At 43.7% G+C, this 15,888-nt stretch overlaps 1 protein-coding gene across 1 annotated transcript in view; it reads right to left on the reverse strand.

Moving 5' to 3' along the window:
- LOC124253226 (cardioacceleratory peptide receptor-like) overlaps positions 1-15,888 on the reverse strand; it is a 54,944-nt gene that overhangs the window by 18,940 nt on the left and 20,116 nt on the right. The window contains exons 4-6 of the mRNA XM_046686949.1: positions 14,544-14,647; positions 3,501-3,594; positions 2,987-3,129 (exon numbers count right to left, since the gene is read on the reverse strand). Coding sequence (XP_046542905.1) covers positions 2,987-3,129; positions 3,501-3,594; positions 14,544-14,647 — 341 coding nt within the window. The remainder of the gene's footprint in view (positions 1-2,986; positions 3,130-3,500; positions 3,595-14,543; positions 14,648-15,888) is intronic.

The raw sequence follows: 15,888 nt of genomic DNA on the forward strand, positions 1-15,888 counted from the left end.
AGTGAACTGCTTGTGGTTGGCTCTATAAGTGAACTGCTTGTGGTGGGCTCTATGAGTGAACTGTTTGTGGTTGGCTCTATGAGTGAACTGTTTGTGGTTGGCTCTATGAGTGAACTGTTTGTGGTTGGATCCGTAAGTGAACTGCTTGTGGTTGGCTCTATAAGTGAACTGTTTGTGGTTGGATCCGTAAGTGAACTGCTTGTGGTTGGCTCTATAAGTGAACTGTTTGTGGTTGGATCCGTAAGTGAACTGTTTCTGATTGGCTCTATAAGTGAACTGTTTGTGGTTGGCTCTATAAATGAACTGTTTGTGGTTGGATCCGTAAGTGAACTGCTTGTGGTTTGGCTCTATAAGTGAACTGTTTGCGGTTGGCTCTATGAGTGAACTGTTTGTGGTTGTCTCTATGAGTGAACTGTTTGTGGTTGTCTCTATGAGTGAACTGTATGTGGTTGGCTCTATGAGTGAACTGTTTGTGGTTGGCTCTATAAGTGAACTGTTTGTGGTTGGATCCGTAAGTGAACTGCTTGTGGTTGGCTCTATAAGTGAACTGTTTGTGGTTGGATCCGTAAGTGAACTGCTTGTGGTTGGCTCTATAAGTGAACTGTTTGTGGTTGGATCCGTAAGTGAACTGTTTGTGGTTGGCTCTATAAGTGAACTGTTTGTGGTTGGATCCGTAAGTGAACTGTTTCTGATTGGCTCTATAAGTGAACTGTTTGTGGTTGTATCCGTAAGTGAACTGTTTGTGGTTGGCTCTATAAGTGAACTGTTTGTGGTTGGCTCTATGGGGAACTGTTTGTGGTTGGCTCTATGAGTGAACTGTTTGTGGTTGTCTCTATGAGTGAACTGTTTGTGGTTGGCTCTATAAGTGAACTGTTTGTGGTTGGATCCGTAAGTGAACTGCTTGTGGTTGGCTCTATAAGTGAACTGTTTGCGGTTGGATCCGTAAGTGAACTGCTTGTGGTTGGCTCTATAAGTGAACTGTTTGTGGTTGGATCCGTAAGTGAACTGCTTGTGGTTGGCTCTATAAGTGAACTGTTTGTGGTTGGTTCTATAAGTGAACTGTTTGTGGTTGGCTCTATGAGTGAACTGTTTGTGGTTGGCTCTATAAGTGAACTGTTTGTGGTTGGCTCTATGAGTGAACTGTTTGTGGTTGGCTCTATGAGTGAACTGTTTGTGGTTGGCTCTATCAGTGAACTGTTTGTGGTTGGCTCTATAAGTAAACTGTTTGTGGTTGGCTCTATCAGTGAACTGTTTGTGGTTGGCTCTATAAGTAAACTGTTTGTGGTTGGCTCTATCAGTGAACTGTTTGTGGTTGGCTCTATAAGTGAACTGTTTGTGGTTGGCTCTATAAGTGAACTGTTTGTGGTTGGCTCTATAAGTGAACTGTTTGTGGTTGGATCCGTAAGTGAACTGTTTGTGGTTGGCTCTATGAGTGAACTGTTTGTTGTTGGCTCTATGAGTGAACTGTTTCTGATTGGCTCTATAAGTGAACTGCGTGTGGTTGGCTCTATAAGTGAACTGTTTGTGGTTGGCTCTATAAGTGAACTGTTTGTGGTTGTCTCTATAAGTGAACTGTTTGTGGTTGGCTCTATGAGTGAACTGTTTGTGGTTGGCTCTATGAGTGAACTGTTTGCGGTTGGCTCTGTAAGTGAACTGTTTGTGGTTGGCTCTATGAGTGAACTGTTTGTGGTTGGCTCTATGAGTGAACTGTTTGTGGTTGGCTCTATGGTGAACTGTTTGTGGTTGGCTCTATGGTGAACTGCTTGTGGTTGGCTCTATAAGTGAACTGTTTGTGGTTGGCTCTATAAGTGAACTGTTTGTGGTTGTCTCTATGAGTGAACTGTTTGCAGTTGGCTCTATGAGTGAACTGTTTGTGGTTGGCTCTATGAGTGAACTGTTTGTGGTTGTCTCTATAAGTGAACTGTTTGTGGTTGGCTCTATGAGTGAACTGTTTGTGGTTGGCTCTATGAGTGAACTGTTTGTGGTTGGCTCTATAAGTGAACTGTTTGTGGTTGGATCCGTAAGTGAACTGCTTGTGGTTGGCTCTATAAGTGAACTGTTTGTGGTTGGCTCTATGAGTGAACTGTTTGTGGTTGGCTCTATGAGTGAACTGTTTGTGGTTGGCTCTATAAGTGAACTGTTTGTGGTTGGATCCGTAAGTGAACTGCTTGTGGTTGGCTCTATAAGTGAACTGTTTGTGGTTGGCTCTATGAGTGAACTGTTTGTGGTTGGCTCTATGAGTGACTTGTTTGTGGTTGGCTCTACGAGTGAACTGCTTGTGGTTGGCTTTATAAGTGAACTGCTTGTGGTTGGATCCGTAAGTGAACTGTTTGTGGCTGGCTCTATGAGTGAACTGTTTGTGGTTGGCTCTATAAGTGAACTGTTTGTGGTTGGATCCGTAAGTGAACTGTTTGTGGTTGGCTCTATGAGTGAACTGTTTGCGGTTGGCTATATGAGTGAACTGCTTGTGGTTGGCTCTATAAGTGAACTGCTTGTGGTTGGCTCTATAAGTGAACTGCTTGTGGTTGGCTCTATAAGTGAACTCTTTGTGGTTGGCTCTATAAGTAAACTGTTTGTGGTTGGCTCTATAAGTGATCTGTTTGTGGTTGGCTCTATGAGTGAACTGTTTGTGGTTGGCTCTATAAGTGAACTGTTTATGGTTGGCTCTATGAGTGAACTGCTTGTGGTGGGCTCTATAAGTAAACTGCTTGTGGTTGTCTCTATGGGTGAACTGTTTGTGGTTGGCTCTATGAGTGAACTGCTTGTGGTTGACTCTATGGGTGAACTGTTTGTGGTTGGCTCTGTAAGTGAACTGTTTGTCGTTGGCTCTATAAGTGAACTGTTCGTGGTTGGCTCTGAGTGAACTGCTTGTGGTTGGCTCTGTAAGTGAACTGTTTGTGGTTGGTTCTGTAAGTGAACTGTTTTTCGTTGGCTCTATAAGTGATCTGTTCGTGGTTGGCTCTGAGTGAACTGTTCGTTGATGTACCTGCCAGTGCCAGTCATGCTGCATGGTGATGTAACACTGGGGGCCTCCGTGAACGTTCGCCTCGTGGAACAGCACCAACATGGGGATGGAGAAGATGAGAGACAGTACCCACGCTCCACCTATCAGAAGTCTCGCTCGCTTCCCTTCAATAGAACAGCACATATAGGGTTAACATACAAATTGCTGGATATTTAACGCCGGAGTTGTTGGATGGAGCTGTAGGACGGCGGCCTGACAGTCAAGTGTTTATTATGAACGCCGCAATTGTGATTCATGAGCTGCCATCACTTTATCTGTTCTCTTGGGTTACACCAAAGTGATAATTGTATGCGACCTGTGTCATTTATTGTCTTGCTTCTACATAGAGATAAAAAGAAGAGATATAATTGAATACACGCACACACACGCACGCACGCACACACACACACACACTAAAACAAACACACATTCATAAATATATGCATGCATGTACACACACGCGCACTCCCACAAATGGCCATATAGCTATACATACAGCTTCCACTGAAGAGCATGGGGCGAGCGACGGCGTCGAGTCTGTCGATGCTGAGCGACACCAGCATGTACGTGGAGGCAAACATTACCACAGACTGAAACAGAAAACGCAGTCAGATACTCACAGGATACCTCACATACTAGCAACGTCAGCGAATTTCGGTTACCAGAAAGAAACAAAACAAAGTTATTCAGTTTAAATGTCTCAGATGAAAAAGTGTGACATACTTGGACATAGATTAGTACTTGCAGTACAGGCATACTACCATCATATTACACAGAAGGAAAACTTGTGTCAAAGTCTGCGACAGCAATGTAATTGTGTTATGTTTGGCCGGATATAATGCACGCAGTACAGGTCATGAAACAGTAAACGTCCTTTCAATATTCTTCTCAGATTTTGTTTTCATGCGAAATGTTATTCTCACTTTATTCTTACATTTAAACGACTGAAAGTTAAACTGCCATCCGCTGAGTGCCTGACAAAGTTCAGTTGGCTCCTATGGGTAAGGCTGTAAACGTATCACATGAAGTACACCAGAAGCTCCAGGTTTACAACGTAGAACAACATGGAAATGCGAACATGTTTGGCACACCGTGAGTAGTGTCTCACACCCCACAGTGTTGCTCGCAAGTAGGATAGTTAATTATGCATCCAGTTCTCCGTTGTTACTGGCTTTATGTGGCTCTATCATACACCCCGCTCCACCACAATGTATCCTGGGTTATTACGCCGACACGTAATTGAAGCATTCTCTTTAATAATTGAATCCCTGGATTACAGCAGAGTTGGAAACAATTATATTGAATTTTAACATAAAGCAAGAAGCACTCACATCATCAACACTCTGGGAAAAGTGATCAGATGTATGAGGCAGATACAGCTGCCGCCAGTGGGACTATCCACTGTTTCACACAGCCGGATGTAATTGTTCTTTAAACAAATATTACCTGGAAATAACCGACATAGTATTGAAACAAATATTACCTGGAAATAACCGACATAGTATTGTTATAGAAATGCAGTTGGTGTTTACACTGAAGATCTCGCGATCGATGACGTCGTGATGAGTACAAAGGCATAAAAGAGACCACCAACTACCAACAGGGCTGGCCGTCCATTTTGGAAGCTCCACGACTTTGTGATCAACAGAAAATTCATTTACTTTGAGTCAATGTTGAGTATGGGTCCGTATTAAGCCGTAAGTCGTTTGATGGAACGACCGAAGTGTGAAGAGGACATATTCGTAACGAACTAAGCAGTGACAATACAGCACTCAGACCATGACGCTCGTCCAGGCAGTATCTCACACTGTAGCAGTCACAGTGACCAGCATCAGTCAGGCCATGACGCTCGTCCAGGCAGTATCTCACACTGTAGCAGTCACAGTGACCAGCATCAGTCAGGCCATGACGCTCGTCCAGGCAGTATCTCACACTGTAGCAGTTACAGTAACCAGCATCAGTCAGGCCATGACGCTCCTCCAGGCAGTATCTCACACTAGCAGTCACAGTAACCAGCATCAGTCAGGCCATGACGCTCCTCCAGGCAGTATCTCACACTGTAGCAGTCACAGTAACCAGCATCAGTCAGGCCATGACGCTCCTCCAGGCAGTATCTCACACTAGCAGTCACAGTAACCAGCATCAGTCAGGCCATGACGCTCGTCCAGGCAGTATCTCACACTGTAGCAGTCACAGTAACCAGCATCAGTCAGGCCATGACGCTCCTCCAGGCAGTATCTCACACTAGCAGTCACAGTAACCAGCATCAGTCAGGCCATGACGCTCCTCCAGGCAGTATCTATCTCACACTGTAGCAGTCACAGTGACCAGCATCAGTCAGGCCATGACGCTCGTCCAGGCAGTATCTCACACTGTAGCAGTCACAGTAACCAGCATCAGTCAGGCCATGACGCTCGTCCAGGCAGTATCTCACACTGTAGCAGTCACAGTAACCAGCATCAGTCAGGCCATGACGCTCGTCCAGGCAGTATCTCACACTGTAGCAGTCACAGTAACCAGCATCAGTCAGGCCATGACGCTCCTCCAGGCAGTATCTCACACTGTAGCAGTCACAGTGACCAGCATCAGTCAGGCCATGACGCTCCTCAAGGCAGTATCTCACACTGTAGCAGTCACAGTAACCAGCATCAGTCAGGCCATGACGCTCGTCCAGGCAGTATCTCACACTGTAGCAGTCACAGTGACCAGCATCAGTCAGGCCATGACGCTCGTCCAGGCAGTATCTCACACTGTAGCAGTCACAGTAACCAGCATCAGTCAGACCATGACGCTCCTCCAGGCAGTATCTCACACTGTAGCAGTCACAGTGACCAGCATCAGTCAGGCCATGACGCTCCTCCAGGCAGTATCTCACACTGTAGCAGTCACAGTGACCAGCATCAGTCAGGCCATGACGCTCCTCCAGGCAGTATCTCACACTGTAGCAGTCACAGTGACCAGCATCAGTCAGGCCATGACGCTCCTCAAGGCAGTATCTCACACTGTAGCAGTCACAGTAACCAGCATCAGTCAGGGCATTAGGCGCAAAATACATTTTCCTATTTGACGTAAACTATTGGTTGTAACTGATGAAGGGTCGGGAGATTTAAACACCGAAGTGATAATTGTATACGACCTGTGTCATTTATTGTGTTGCTTCTACATAGAGATAAAACGAAGAGATAACTGAATACCCGCACACACGCACTTCGACATAGACATAGAGATAAAACGAAGAGATAACTGAATACACGCACACACGCACTTCGACATAGAGATAAAACGAAGAGATAACTGAATACACGCACACACGCACTTCGACATAGACATAGAGATAAAACGAAGAGATAACTGAATACACGCACACGCGCACTTCGACATAGACATAGAGATAAAACGAAGAGATAACTGAATACACGCACACACGCACTTCGACATAGAGATAAAACGAAGAGATAACTGAATACACGCACACACGCACTTCGACATAGACATAGAGATAAAACGAAGAGATAACTGAATACACGCACACGCGCACTTCGACATAGACATAGAGATAAAACGAAGAGATAACTGAATACACGCACACGCGCACTTCGACATAGACATAGAGATAAAACGAAGAGATAACTGAATACACGCACACACGCACTTCGACATAGACATAGAGATAAAACGAAGAGATGACCGAATACACGCACACACGCACTTCGACATAGACATAGAGATTAACGAAGAGATAACTGAATACACGCACACACGCACTGGTACGAAACTGTAAATGCTTTAAGGATGAAACACATTTTTCAGATGTAAATCAGACATATTTTCCTGTCAGTTTAGGTTTGCGGTAAATCTGAAGGATTACCAAACTTAAATGCTGTATATTGAATGAAGTCAAGAAACGTATTTTCGAGCAAATGCCAAAATAGAAACAAACTAACAAAAAAAGGAAAGAAAAACAAACAAAAAATCAGAAGAATACTGACTGGGTCAGATAAGTTCTGTGTCACGTCTTCTGTCTTTATCCACATATTCCTCGGTACATTTCCATGAATTACAGTCACTCACTCACCAAGAATGTGAATTACAATGCATATTTCTCAACTGTTGTTAGAAAGATTTCATAAGGTCGAAATGTCTGATCATCCGAAGAAGACCTTGTGATAACCCCGGTGCCAATCAGATTACAATGGTGATCAGCACCCTTGTGTTGTAACGTGGACATATGACGTGTACAACACCTTGGACCGTTTGGAAGTGTGGAAACCAGTAAGTGCCAAACATGAAATTATGTCATCCCTACTAATATTGTTTAATTAATAGGGTGTTATTCACTACGAAACGCACGATCGTCCAGTAGCAATGGTTAATTAGCATGAAAAACACCCTTATCTTGTTGGCAATTGATTTTTTTCACTTTAGAAGTTGACACCCGGAATAATCTGATAAAATTGTTCATTCGTATGCATGAACGTTTTGCCTTAACTCTTGTACTTCCGAGCAAATAGAAGGGCTGGGGAGCGTTATCAATTACCTACCATCCATGTCCTACACTCGACCCATAGATTCCTGCACACACGAGACTGCGTACACTTCTCCTTACCGACGGGCAGTGGTGGTCCCAGGGGTTAACCACTTCCAGGACACGTCATTATGACACCTTTAGGACCGCGACCGGACACCTGATCTAAGGCTAATTGGGTCTGAGTAAGGACAGAGGTTAATGACAGCTTCTGGTTGTCTTCCTACTCTCAGAGCATCCATGCGATCTGTTCACGGTAATTACCGTCTTCACTCTATAAGGTTGTTAATTAGCTTTTATATTATATTCGCATCAATAACATTTCCTGGCATGTTTCTCGCTATGTACATTATCTTCACCACTTGGGATATTCTTGAGATTCTTGGATTTTGGCTACCAGCTCTTTGTCATAGCACATTTCAAGAAACGAAATGAAGGAGACGAAATTAAAACAAAAGGATGTTACTATCATACAAGTTGATTTCTCCGGAAAGACTAGCAGCCTTATAACAGCACCACAGGCTAATGGGCTTCCGACAAGGTTATATTCTTGACTGTATTAATGACAGGCAATACACTCTTACGGCAGGTCTACCTTTGTTTCCTTAAGAAGAATTCATGAATGACAATATCTTTGTCGTCTCCACCACAGGCTAATGTGCTTCCGACAAGGTTATATTCTTGACTGTATTAATGACAGGCAATACATGCTTACGACAGGTCTACCTTTGTTTCCTTAAGAAGAATTCATGAATGACAATATCTTTGTCGTCTCCACCACAGGCTAATGGACTTCCGACAAGGTTATATTCTTAACTGTATTAATGACAGACAATACATGCTTACGGCTAGGGGTGGGTATTGCAGAGAATTTTCATATTGCGATATATTGCGATGCAGAAGCATATATTGCGATATGTATTGCAATATATTGCAAGGATTATTTTTTTAACATAAACTACTTATAAACGAGTTAATGATTGATTATAAAGCAAAAACACAACAAAATCACTATGATTGATTAACCTTTTATAAAAACTTTTAATCATGACAAAATAAAAATGTAAGTAACATTTGGCACTAATGAAACAGGGAAAAGAACAATTCAAAAAACGGAAATATCCGAAGATTTCCGACTGTTACGAAGTTTTCCGAATGCATGTCAAAATACCGGTTTTCGATCAGCGTATCGCAATACGTATCGTTTTCATGTCTGAACCGGTTATATTGCGCAGCCCTTCTTACGGCAGGTCTACCTTTGTTTCCTTAAGAGGAATTCATGAACGACAATATCTTTGTCGTCTCCTGTATGGTTGTGAATATCACGACATGTTGTGATGAAGTGGTTAGATATGTTTATTGTTGCCGGACAGTTCACAGAGGTGTTTCTTCTGCTCTTAATTCTAAATCTGTGATCATTATGAACTAGATTCTGTCCACCTTGGGAGTTAGCAACAAACCGAACTTATACATTTGCCATTTTGCAATGACCAGTGTGACCAGTCCAGGCAATTTATATGCATGGCAACACTGGTACCTACAACTCAAAAATACTCACTTATAAACATATGATTTTAATCTATGGCATTCATCAAAAGTGTTCATCTAAAAGGTACCTCTGATATCCACAGCACGACGTCAAATGTATCAGCAGAACAGAGAAAGCACCGTCAATACGGGGGTGGAATCAACACATGACAGGTGTTTTGTTTATTTTATCAAACCATCAGGTTATCCTGTTACAGGCGGAGAGGGCAGGCTGTGGACAATCCTAGGAGTGACAGACTAAGCGGCACCACACCTAAAGAAGGTAGTAAGTATTCTTCATTTCAGGAATATAGTCTTTGGTGTGACGTCATAAGCATTGACTGTCCTTGGACATGGTGTCAGAACATACACAAGTCAAGGAGATCACATTGACACGGCAATATCAACGTCAAAGCCCCAAGTGACTTAACAGCATGGAACCTGTGCCGTTGGGGTGATTCGGACCTGCATTTGAGGTCACGAACGGTAAAGGTTTTGATTGAACTTAATCTCGGGGTACAGCCTTGCATCGACAAGGTATTTCCATCTGATGACCTAGCCTTCTAACAAATTAGGGCGGTGGGGTAGCCGAGCATTCACTCGTCACTCCGAAGACCTGGGTTCGATTTTCCACATGGGTACAATGTTTAAAGACCATTTCTTGTGTCCCCGTCCGTGATATTGCTAGAATATTGCTAAAAGTGGCGTAAAACTAAAGCCACTCACTCAGCCAATCCAACAGCATAGCCCACTGTCCCCATTTCAACTTGACAACACGAGGCCACACGTCCATCACCTACGTCCATCGCCTACGTCCATCACCTACGTCCATCTCCTACGTCCATCACCTGCGTTCATCACTTACGTACGTCCATCACCTACGTCCATCACCTACGTTCATCACCTACGTCCATCTCCTACGTCCATCACCTACGTCCATCACCTACGTCCATCTCCTACGTCCATCTCCTACGCCCATCTCCTACGTCCATCACGTACGTTCATCACTTACGTACGTCCATCACCTACGTTCATCTCCTACGTCCATCACCTACGTCAATCTCCTACGTCCATCACCTACGTCAATCACCTAACGTCCATCACCTACGTCAATCACCTACGTCCATCACCTACGTCCATCACCTAACGTCCATCACCTACGTCAATCACCTACGTCAATCTCCTACGTCCATCACCTACGTCAATCACCTACGTCCATCTCCTACGTCCATCACCTACAGCCATCGCCTACGTCCATTACCTACGTCCATCTCCTATGTCCATCACCTACGTTCATCACCTACGTACGTCCATCACCTACGTCCATCTGCTACGTCCATCTCCTACGTCCATCACCTACGGCCATCGCCTACGGCCATCGCCTACGTCCATTACCTACGTCCATCTCCTTTGTCCATCGCCTACGTTCATCACCTACGTACGTCCATCACCTACGTCCATCTCCTACGTCCATCACCTACGTCCATCTCCTACGTCCATCACCTACGTCCATCACCTACGCCCATCTCCTACGTCCATCACCTACGGCCATCACCTACGGCCATCGCCTACGTCCATTACCTACGTCCATCTCCTATGTCCATCGCCTACGTTCATCACCTACGTACGTCCATCACCTACGTCCATCTCCTACGTCCATCACCTACGTCCGTCTCCTACGTCCGTCTCCTACGTCCATCACCTACGTCCATCACCTACGCCCATCTCCTACGTCCATCACCTACGTCCATCACCTACGTACGTCCATCACCTACGTCCATCTCCTACGTCCATCTCCTACGTCCATCACCTACGTCCATCTCCTATGTCCATCGCCTACGTTCATCACCTACGTACGTCCATCACCTACGTCCATCTCCTACGTCCATCTCCTACGTCCATCACCTACGTCCATCACCTACGTCCATCACGATTGGAAGGTCAACGTGTTCCCCAAACCAGATCGCTCTCCTGGCATGTCGTCAGAAGAACATGTCTGGTCCTTAATGACCGAAATGTAAGCTAACCATCCTACACAGAGACGTGACTTAGCGCATGTACCCCGGCACACTCTACAGGTCGTCGCGTGCATTTCAATTCCATCCATTTTGAGTGACTTTAACCAAAACCGTATTGTGTTCACATTTCGTCGTTGGTCCTTTATTCGTTGCAAGCGCATTCTAACTCCGTCCTTGTTGTCTATTAGCATATAGGATGACAAAAACGCCCTGTTTGGAATCTCGTTTTCGTCAAGCCTGTTAAATAGCGTGGTATAGTTTCTTTTGTCAATCACCTCATGTCCTTTCGTACATTACCTCATAGTATCGTTCAGTATACATACTGACAAATTGCCACATGACCTGGAGATTTACTGATTACTGTAAGATGTATATTTTTTTGTTTTAATCGTCACTGACACTTTATTATTCATGTAACTTCTTTGTCTGTTGGCGCGTTACGATTACAACATAGCCATTGGTGCTCCCAAGGAATCAATCGAAGTCTAACATGCATATTGATGACTTTGTCGGTCTCAGTAAAACTCTCCACAGCCACAAACAAAATGCCACGGGCCAAGTATCAATAGTTATCGATATTAAAATGTCTCGCTTGCATCCCAAGTACACTGTCGACTCCTCATTGTTCTCGGTGCCCTTGATTTGGTACCTCCTGATCTCTTGGCGCAAATCAGGAGAGTGCCCGGGTTCTCCACCGGGAGCACAGCCCTTCTGACACACTGGGTCATGCAGATGGCTGCAATGTTGAGGAGTCTACATATTCTTCGACTAATGGGCTCGACTAGACAGCGTTTCCTGGGAGAAGTCCCATTTGCTGTCTGGGCTGCGTGTAGAGGGGACAAGGACCCTGAGCTGATGATGAGCCTTACCAGCCTAACTGTGCCAGATCACCCGAACCCCCCTGCTGCATAATATTTTTAATCTGTAAAATATAATAATAATAAACCCAGCGGTCTGATGATGTACGCCTCTACGTGGTGGGTCTAGATAGGTTGATTTAATCCCTTGAACTAAACTTACATCACCCAGTCAGGGCTGACTCCTCGAAACTGGTTAAATACTTGGTTCCTGAAAGCCAAAAAGTACAGAATCAATCATCTCAGTAACCCAGTCAGTCTCCCCTCTGTAGTCAAACCATCAAATCTGGGGACTTGCCCCGGGGAGAGGCACAGAACCCGTCATCAACTCAATCCATACTTCTAGAATGTGTGATGGCGACAGGATGGCCAGATAATCCGCGAATAAATGACAAATTATATAAAGCAACACTGGCACAAAACCATGTCCATGAATGCATACCCGTCAGAGCAGAATATTCATGACCAGCGCCGACGACTGAAACTGTATATGCGCCATGAAATATCAGAGATAATTGCTAACACTTGTCAGGTACCTGCTGTTTCGACAGCAGCAGATCCGAAACTGCAATTGGACGACAGCATTGTTCTTCCACAATTGCCAGATGCACTTGTCGCTTACGAACAAGAAAATGAAAGCCGCCATGTTGGCCTCGAAAGTGTTTAGTTGTCTTCTGACTTCTGCCAACCTTTCTGATGATCCATTGTATATTTGTTTAGGTCATTTTACAATCAAATCTATCATTTACCGACTGAAATACGGAGGCTAACTATAAATTTAACAAATCATTTTAACAGAATCACATGAATAAATTGGATCAAAATAATTATGCCACCCTCAGTGCGGACTGTTCCTTGCACATCAGTTGTTGCAACATACAGCATACCAACTGTAACGCGGAACTGTTCATCAAAAGGAGAGGTGAGATGTGTGTATGTGTTCACAACTTGCTCTCCAATAGTATTTTTGTTGTCGTTGACTTGCAACAAAACAGACTCAGATAATACCATCATTACATGAAACACAAGCGTCTTACGAACTGCGTCAATAGGTTAGCCCAAGTGACATGAAGTCGTAATACATTTACATCGAATACAGGTCGTAATTATAACCTTCAAGATAAACGTGACAGGCGAGATTTCCGAGGTTGTTCGTAAACCTGTGGGGATTGAAGTATAAGGCACCATTGATCAGTAAGGCAATCAATGAAAGATGAATATAAAGATCTGTCAAAAAGATACTGAATTAAATTTATAGACAGCTTAAGACTGGTGTAGACTGTCATTTGCCAGTCTAAACACTGATCAAGCCTAATGAGTTGGCGTGGTATTTCGTCCACTATGTCAATTCGAGGCGAAGATATTCTTCAACGGGCATGCAACCAAACTATCTGACTTATCCTAGTGGTAATGAGCAAAGTTCAATTTTACAGGGTCTAAATGATCAGTTACAACGGTTCTGTATTTACTGGTGCTTGTGAAAGTAGTCCGTCAGTGTTTGCATCAGTGTATTACTGTCTCGGGGAAAACGTGTGGACGTCAGAATGTGTCGTCCATACACTGATCAACGTAAGTTGCGCAGATATGTGGCCGATCTCTCCTCTTTACGAAAAGACGCATATCGTTCCAATTAAAAACTACTTAGGAAACAAAAGTTCTATCTGATCGTTCACACAAAATGTTATGCCAACTGAGGCGACGAGAGTAACCTCTGTATGAACGTGATCACCACTGACATGATCCAGCATGATGGTGCTCTTTGGTGCACGATATGCCTGATCTGTCCATGTCCATGAATGAAAACGTCTAGCTATCCAGGGGCGAATACTGCCGGTAAGTTTCAACAGACCTCGTCATGACCTTTAAACATCCCGGGGGAAATCTGAGTGCATTACGCGAGATTCGATTTGCGAGATTTTATACCCAGGGTTGTCCAGGGTTTGATTAGCTGCACACGCCCTTGACAGAGTGCTCCCTATCGGGTTACTTTCACTGTGGTGGGGGCAGTTAACTGCATGTTCATTGCACTGGGGACATTTATTGTTTAATGAAAATAGATTGACAAATCGGAAATTTTGTGATAAAAATCTTTAGATGTGTTTTATAATTCAAATTATTGTTATAGTTACCAGGCAGTTGTGGGTGTAAAAACGTGACTGGTTTTCATCTGGGAGCAGCAGTACACTCAGTCAGAATGCAGCATGAAGTGTCAGTAAGACTGACCTAATGTGTAAGTATACAACGACTACCTTTCCCTCATTTTACAACACTACATCATCAATTCAGGCCTATAAGCAACTGCTATTACGTTTGTCGAAATATGTATATGTAAATGGCCACTGAACTACTTCTTACCTTCCAGGAACCTGACCCGGGTAATTCTATATTTCCTAAGGAAACCCATTGGTCGACGCTTTCAATACAAGAGACTTACTGTTCCTTTCTTTCTGAACGTTCATACCATTACAAATTCTATAACACTTCCCTCATACTACGTCTATCCTGTACCCTGCTCTGGTGTTCTCCGCCGTGATATTCCTGGAATATTGCTAAAAGCGGCGTAAAACCATACTCACTCACCCAGCTGTAGGTGGTATACGTGAACTACTTACCCTGGTATACTGTATAACTTTGCACATGACATTCCCAGCATACCAATATATGGTCACTTTGCAGATAAGGTCTATCATCACGTTTAGGGGTCCGTTCAGGAAGTCTGAAATCAACAATTATCTTAAATCACGGAGAGTATTGTAAACGTTAATCGAAGCTACATCTTAAATCACGGTGAGCATCAGGGTTTTGTAATCATTAATCGAAGCTACATCTTAAATCACGGTGAGCATCAGGATTTTGTAATCGTTTATCGAAGCTACATCTTAAATCACGGTGAGCATCAGGGTTTTGTAATCGTTTATCGAAGCTACATCTTAAATCACGGTGAGCATCAGGGTTTTGTAATCGTTTATCGAAGCTACATCTTTAATCACGGTGAGCATCAGGGTTTTGTAATCGTTTATCGAAGCTACATCTTAAATCACGGTGAGCATCAGGGTTTTGTAATCGTTTATCGAAGCTACATCTTAAATCACGGTGAGCATCAGGGTTTTGTAATCGTTTATCGAAGCTACATCTTAAATCACGGTGAGCATCAGGGTTTTGTAATCGTTTATCGAAGCTACATCTTAAATCACGGTGAACATCAGGGTTTTGTAATCGTTTATCGAAGCTACATCTTAAATCACGGTGAGCATCAGGGTTTTGTAATCGTTTATCGAAGCTACATCTTAAATCACAGGGTTTTGTAATCGTTTATCGAAGCTACATCTTAAATCACGGTGAACATCAGGGTTTTGTAATCGTTTATCGAAGCTACATCTTAAATCACGGTGAGCATCAGGGTTTTGTAATCGTTTATCGAAGCTACATCTTAAATCACGGTGAGCATCAGTGTTTTGTAATCGTTTATCGAAGCTACATCTTAAACCACGGTGAGCATCAGGGTTTTGTAATCGTTAATCGAAGCTACATCTTAAATCACGGTGAGCATCAGGGTTTTGTAATCGTTTATCGAAGCTACTGAGGAAGGTTTCATACGATATGTTGTACAAATGTGTAATTTAAAAAGAAAATGAAACCTATGACCCGTGTCAAAATCGTGAAAATGCCGGAACCTGCGAATCCAGTGTCATGAACCACACTGGAGAGCACATTCCCAGTGCCATGTACCACACTGGAGTAACACATTCCCAGTGTCATGTACCACACTGGAGTAACACATGCCCAGTGTCATGTACCACACTGGAGTAACACATTCCCAGTGTCTACCACACTGGAGTAACACATTCCCAGTGTCTACCACACTGGAGTAACACATTCCCAGTGTCATGTACCACACTGGAGTAACACATTCCCAGTGTCTACCACACTGGAGTACCACACTGGAGTAACACATTC

Source organism: Haliotis rubra, unplaced genomic scaffold, assembly GCF_003918875.1.
Source record: "Haliotis rubra isolate DU_JTF1 unplaced genomic scaffold, ASM391887v1 Scf536, whole genome shotgun sequence".
NCBI lineage: Eukaryota > Metazoa > Mollusca > Gastropoda > Lepetellida > Haliotidae > Haliotis > Haliotis rubra.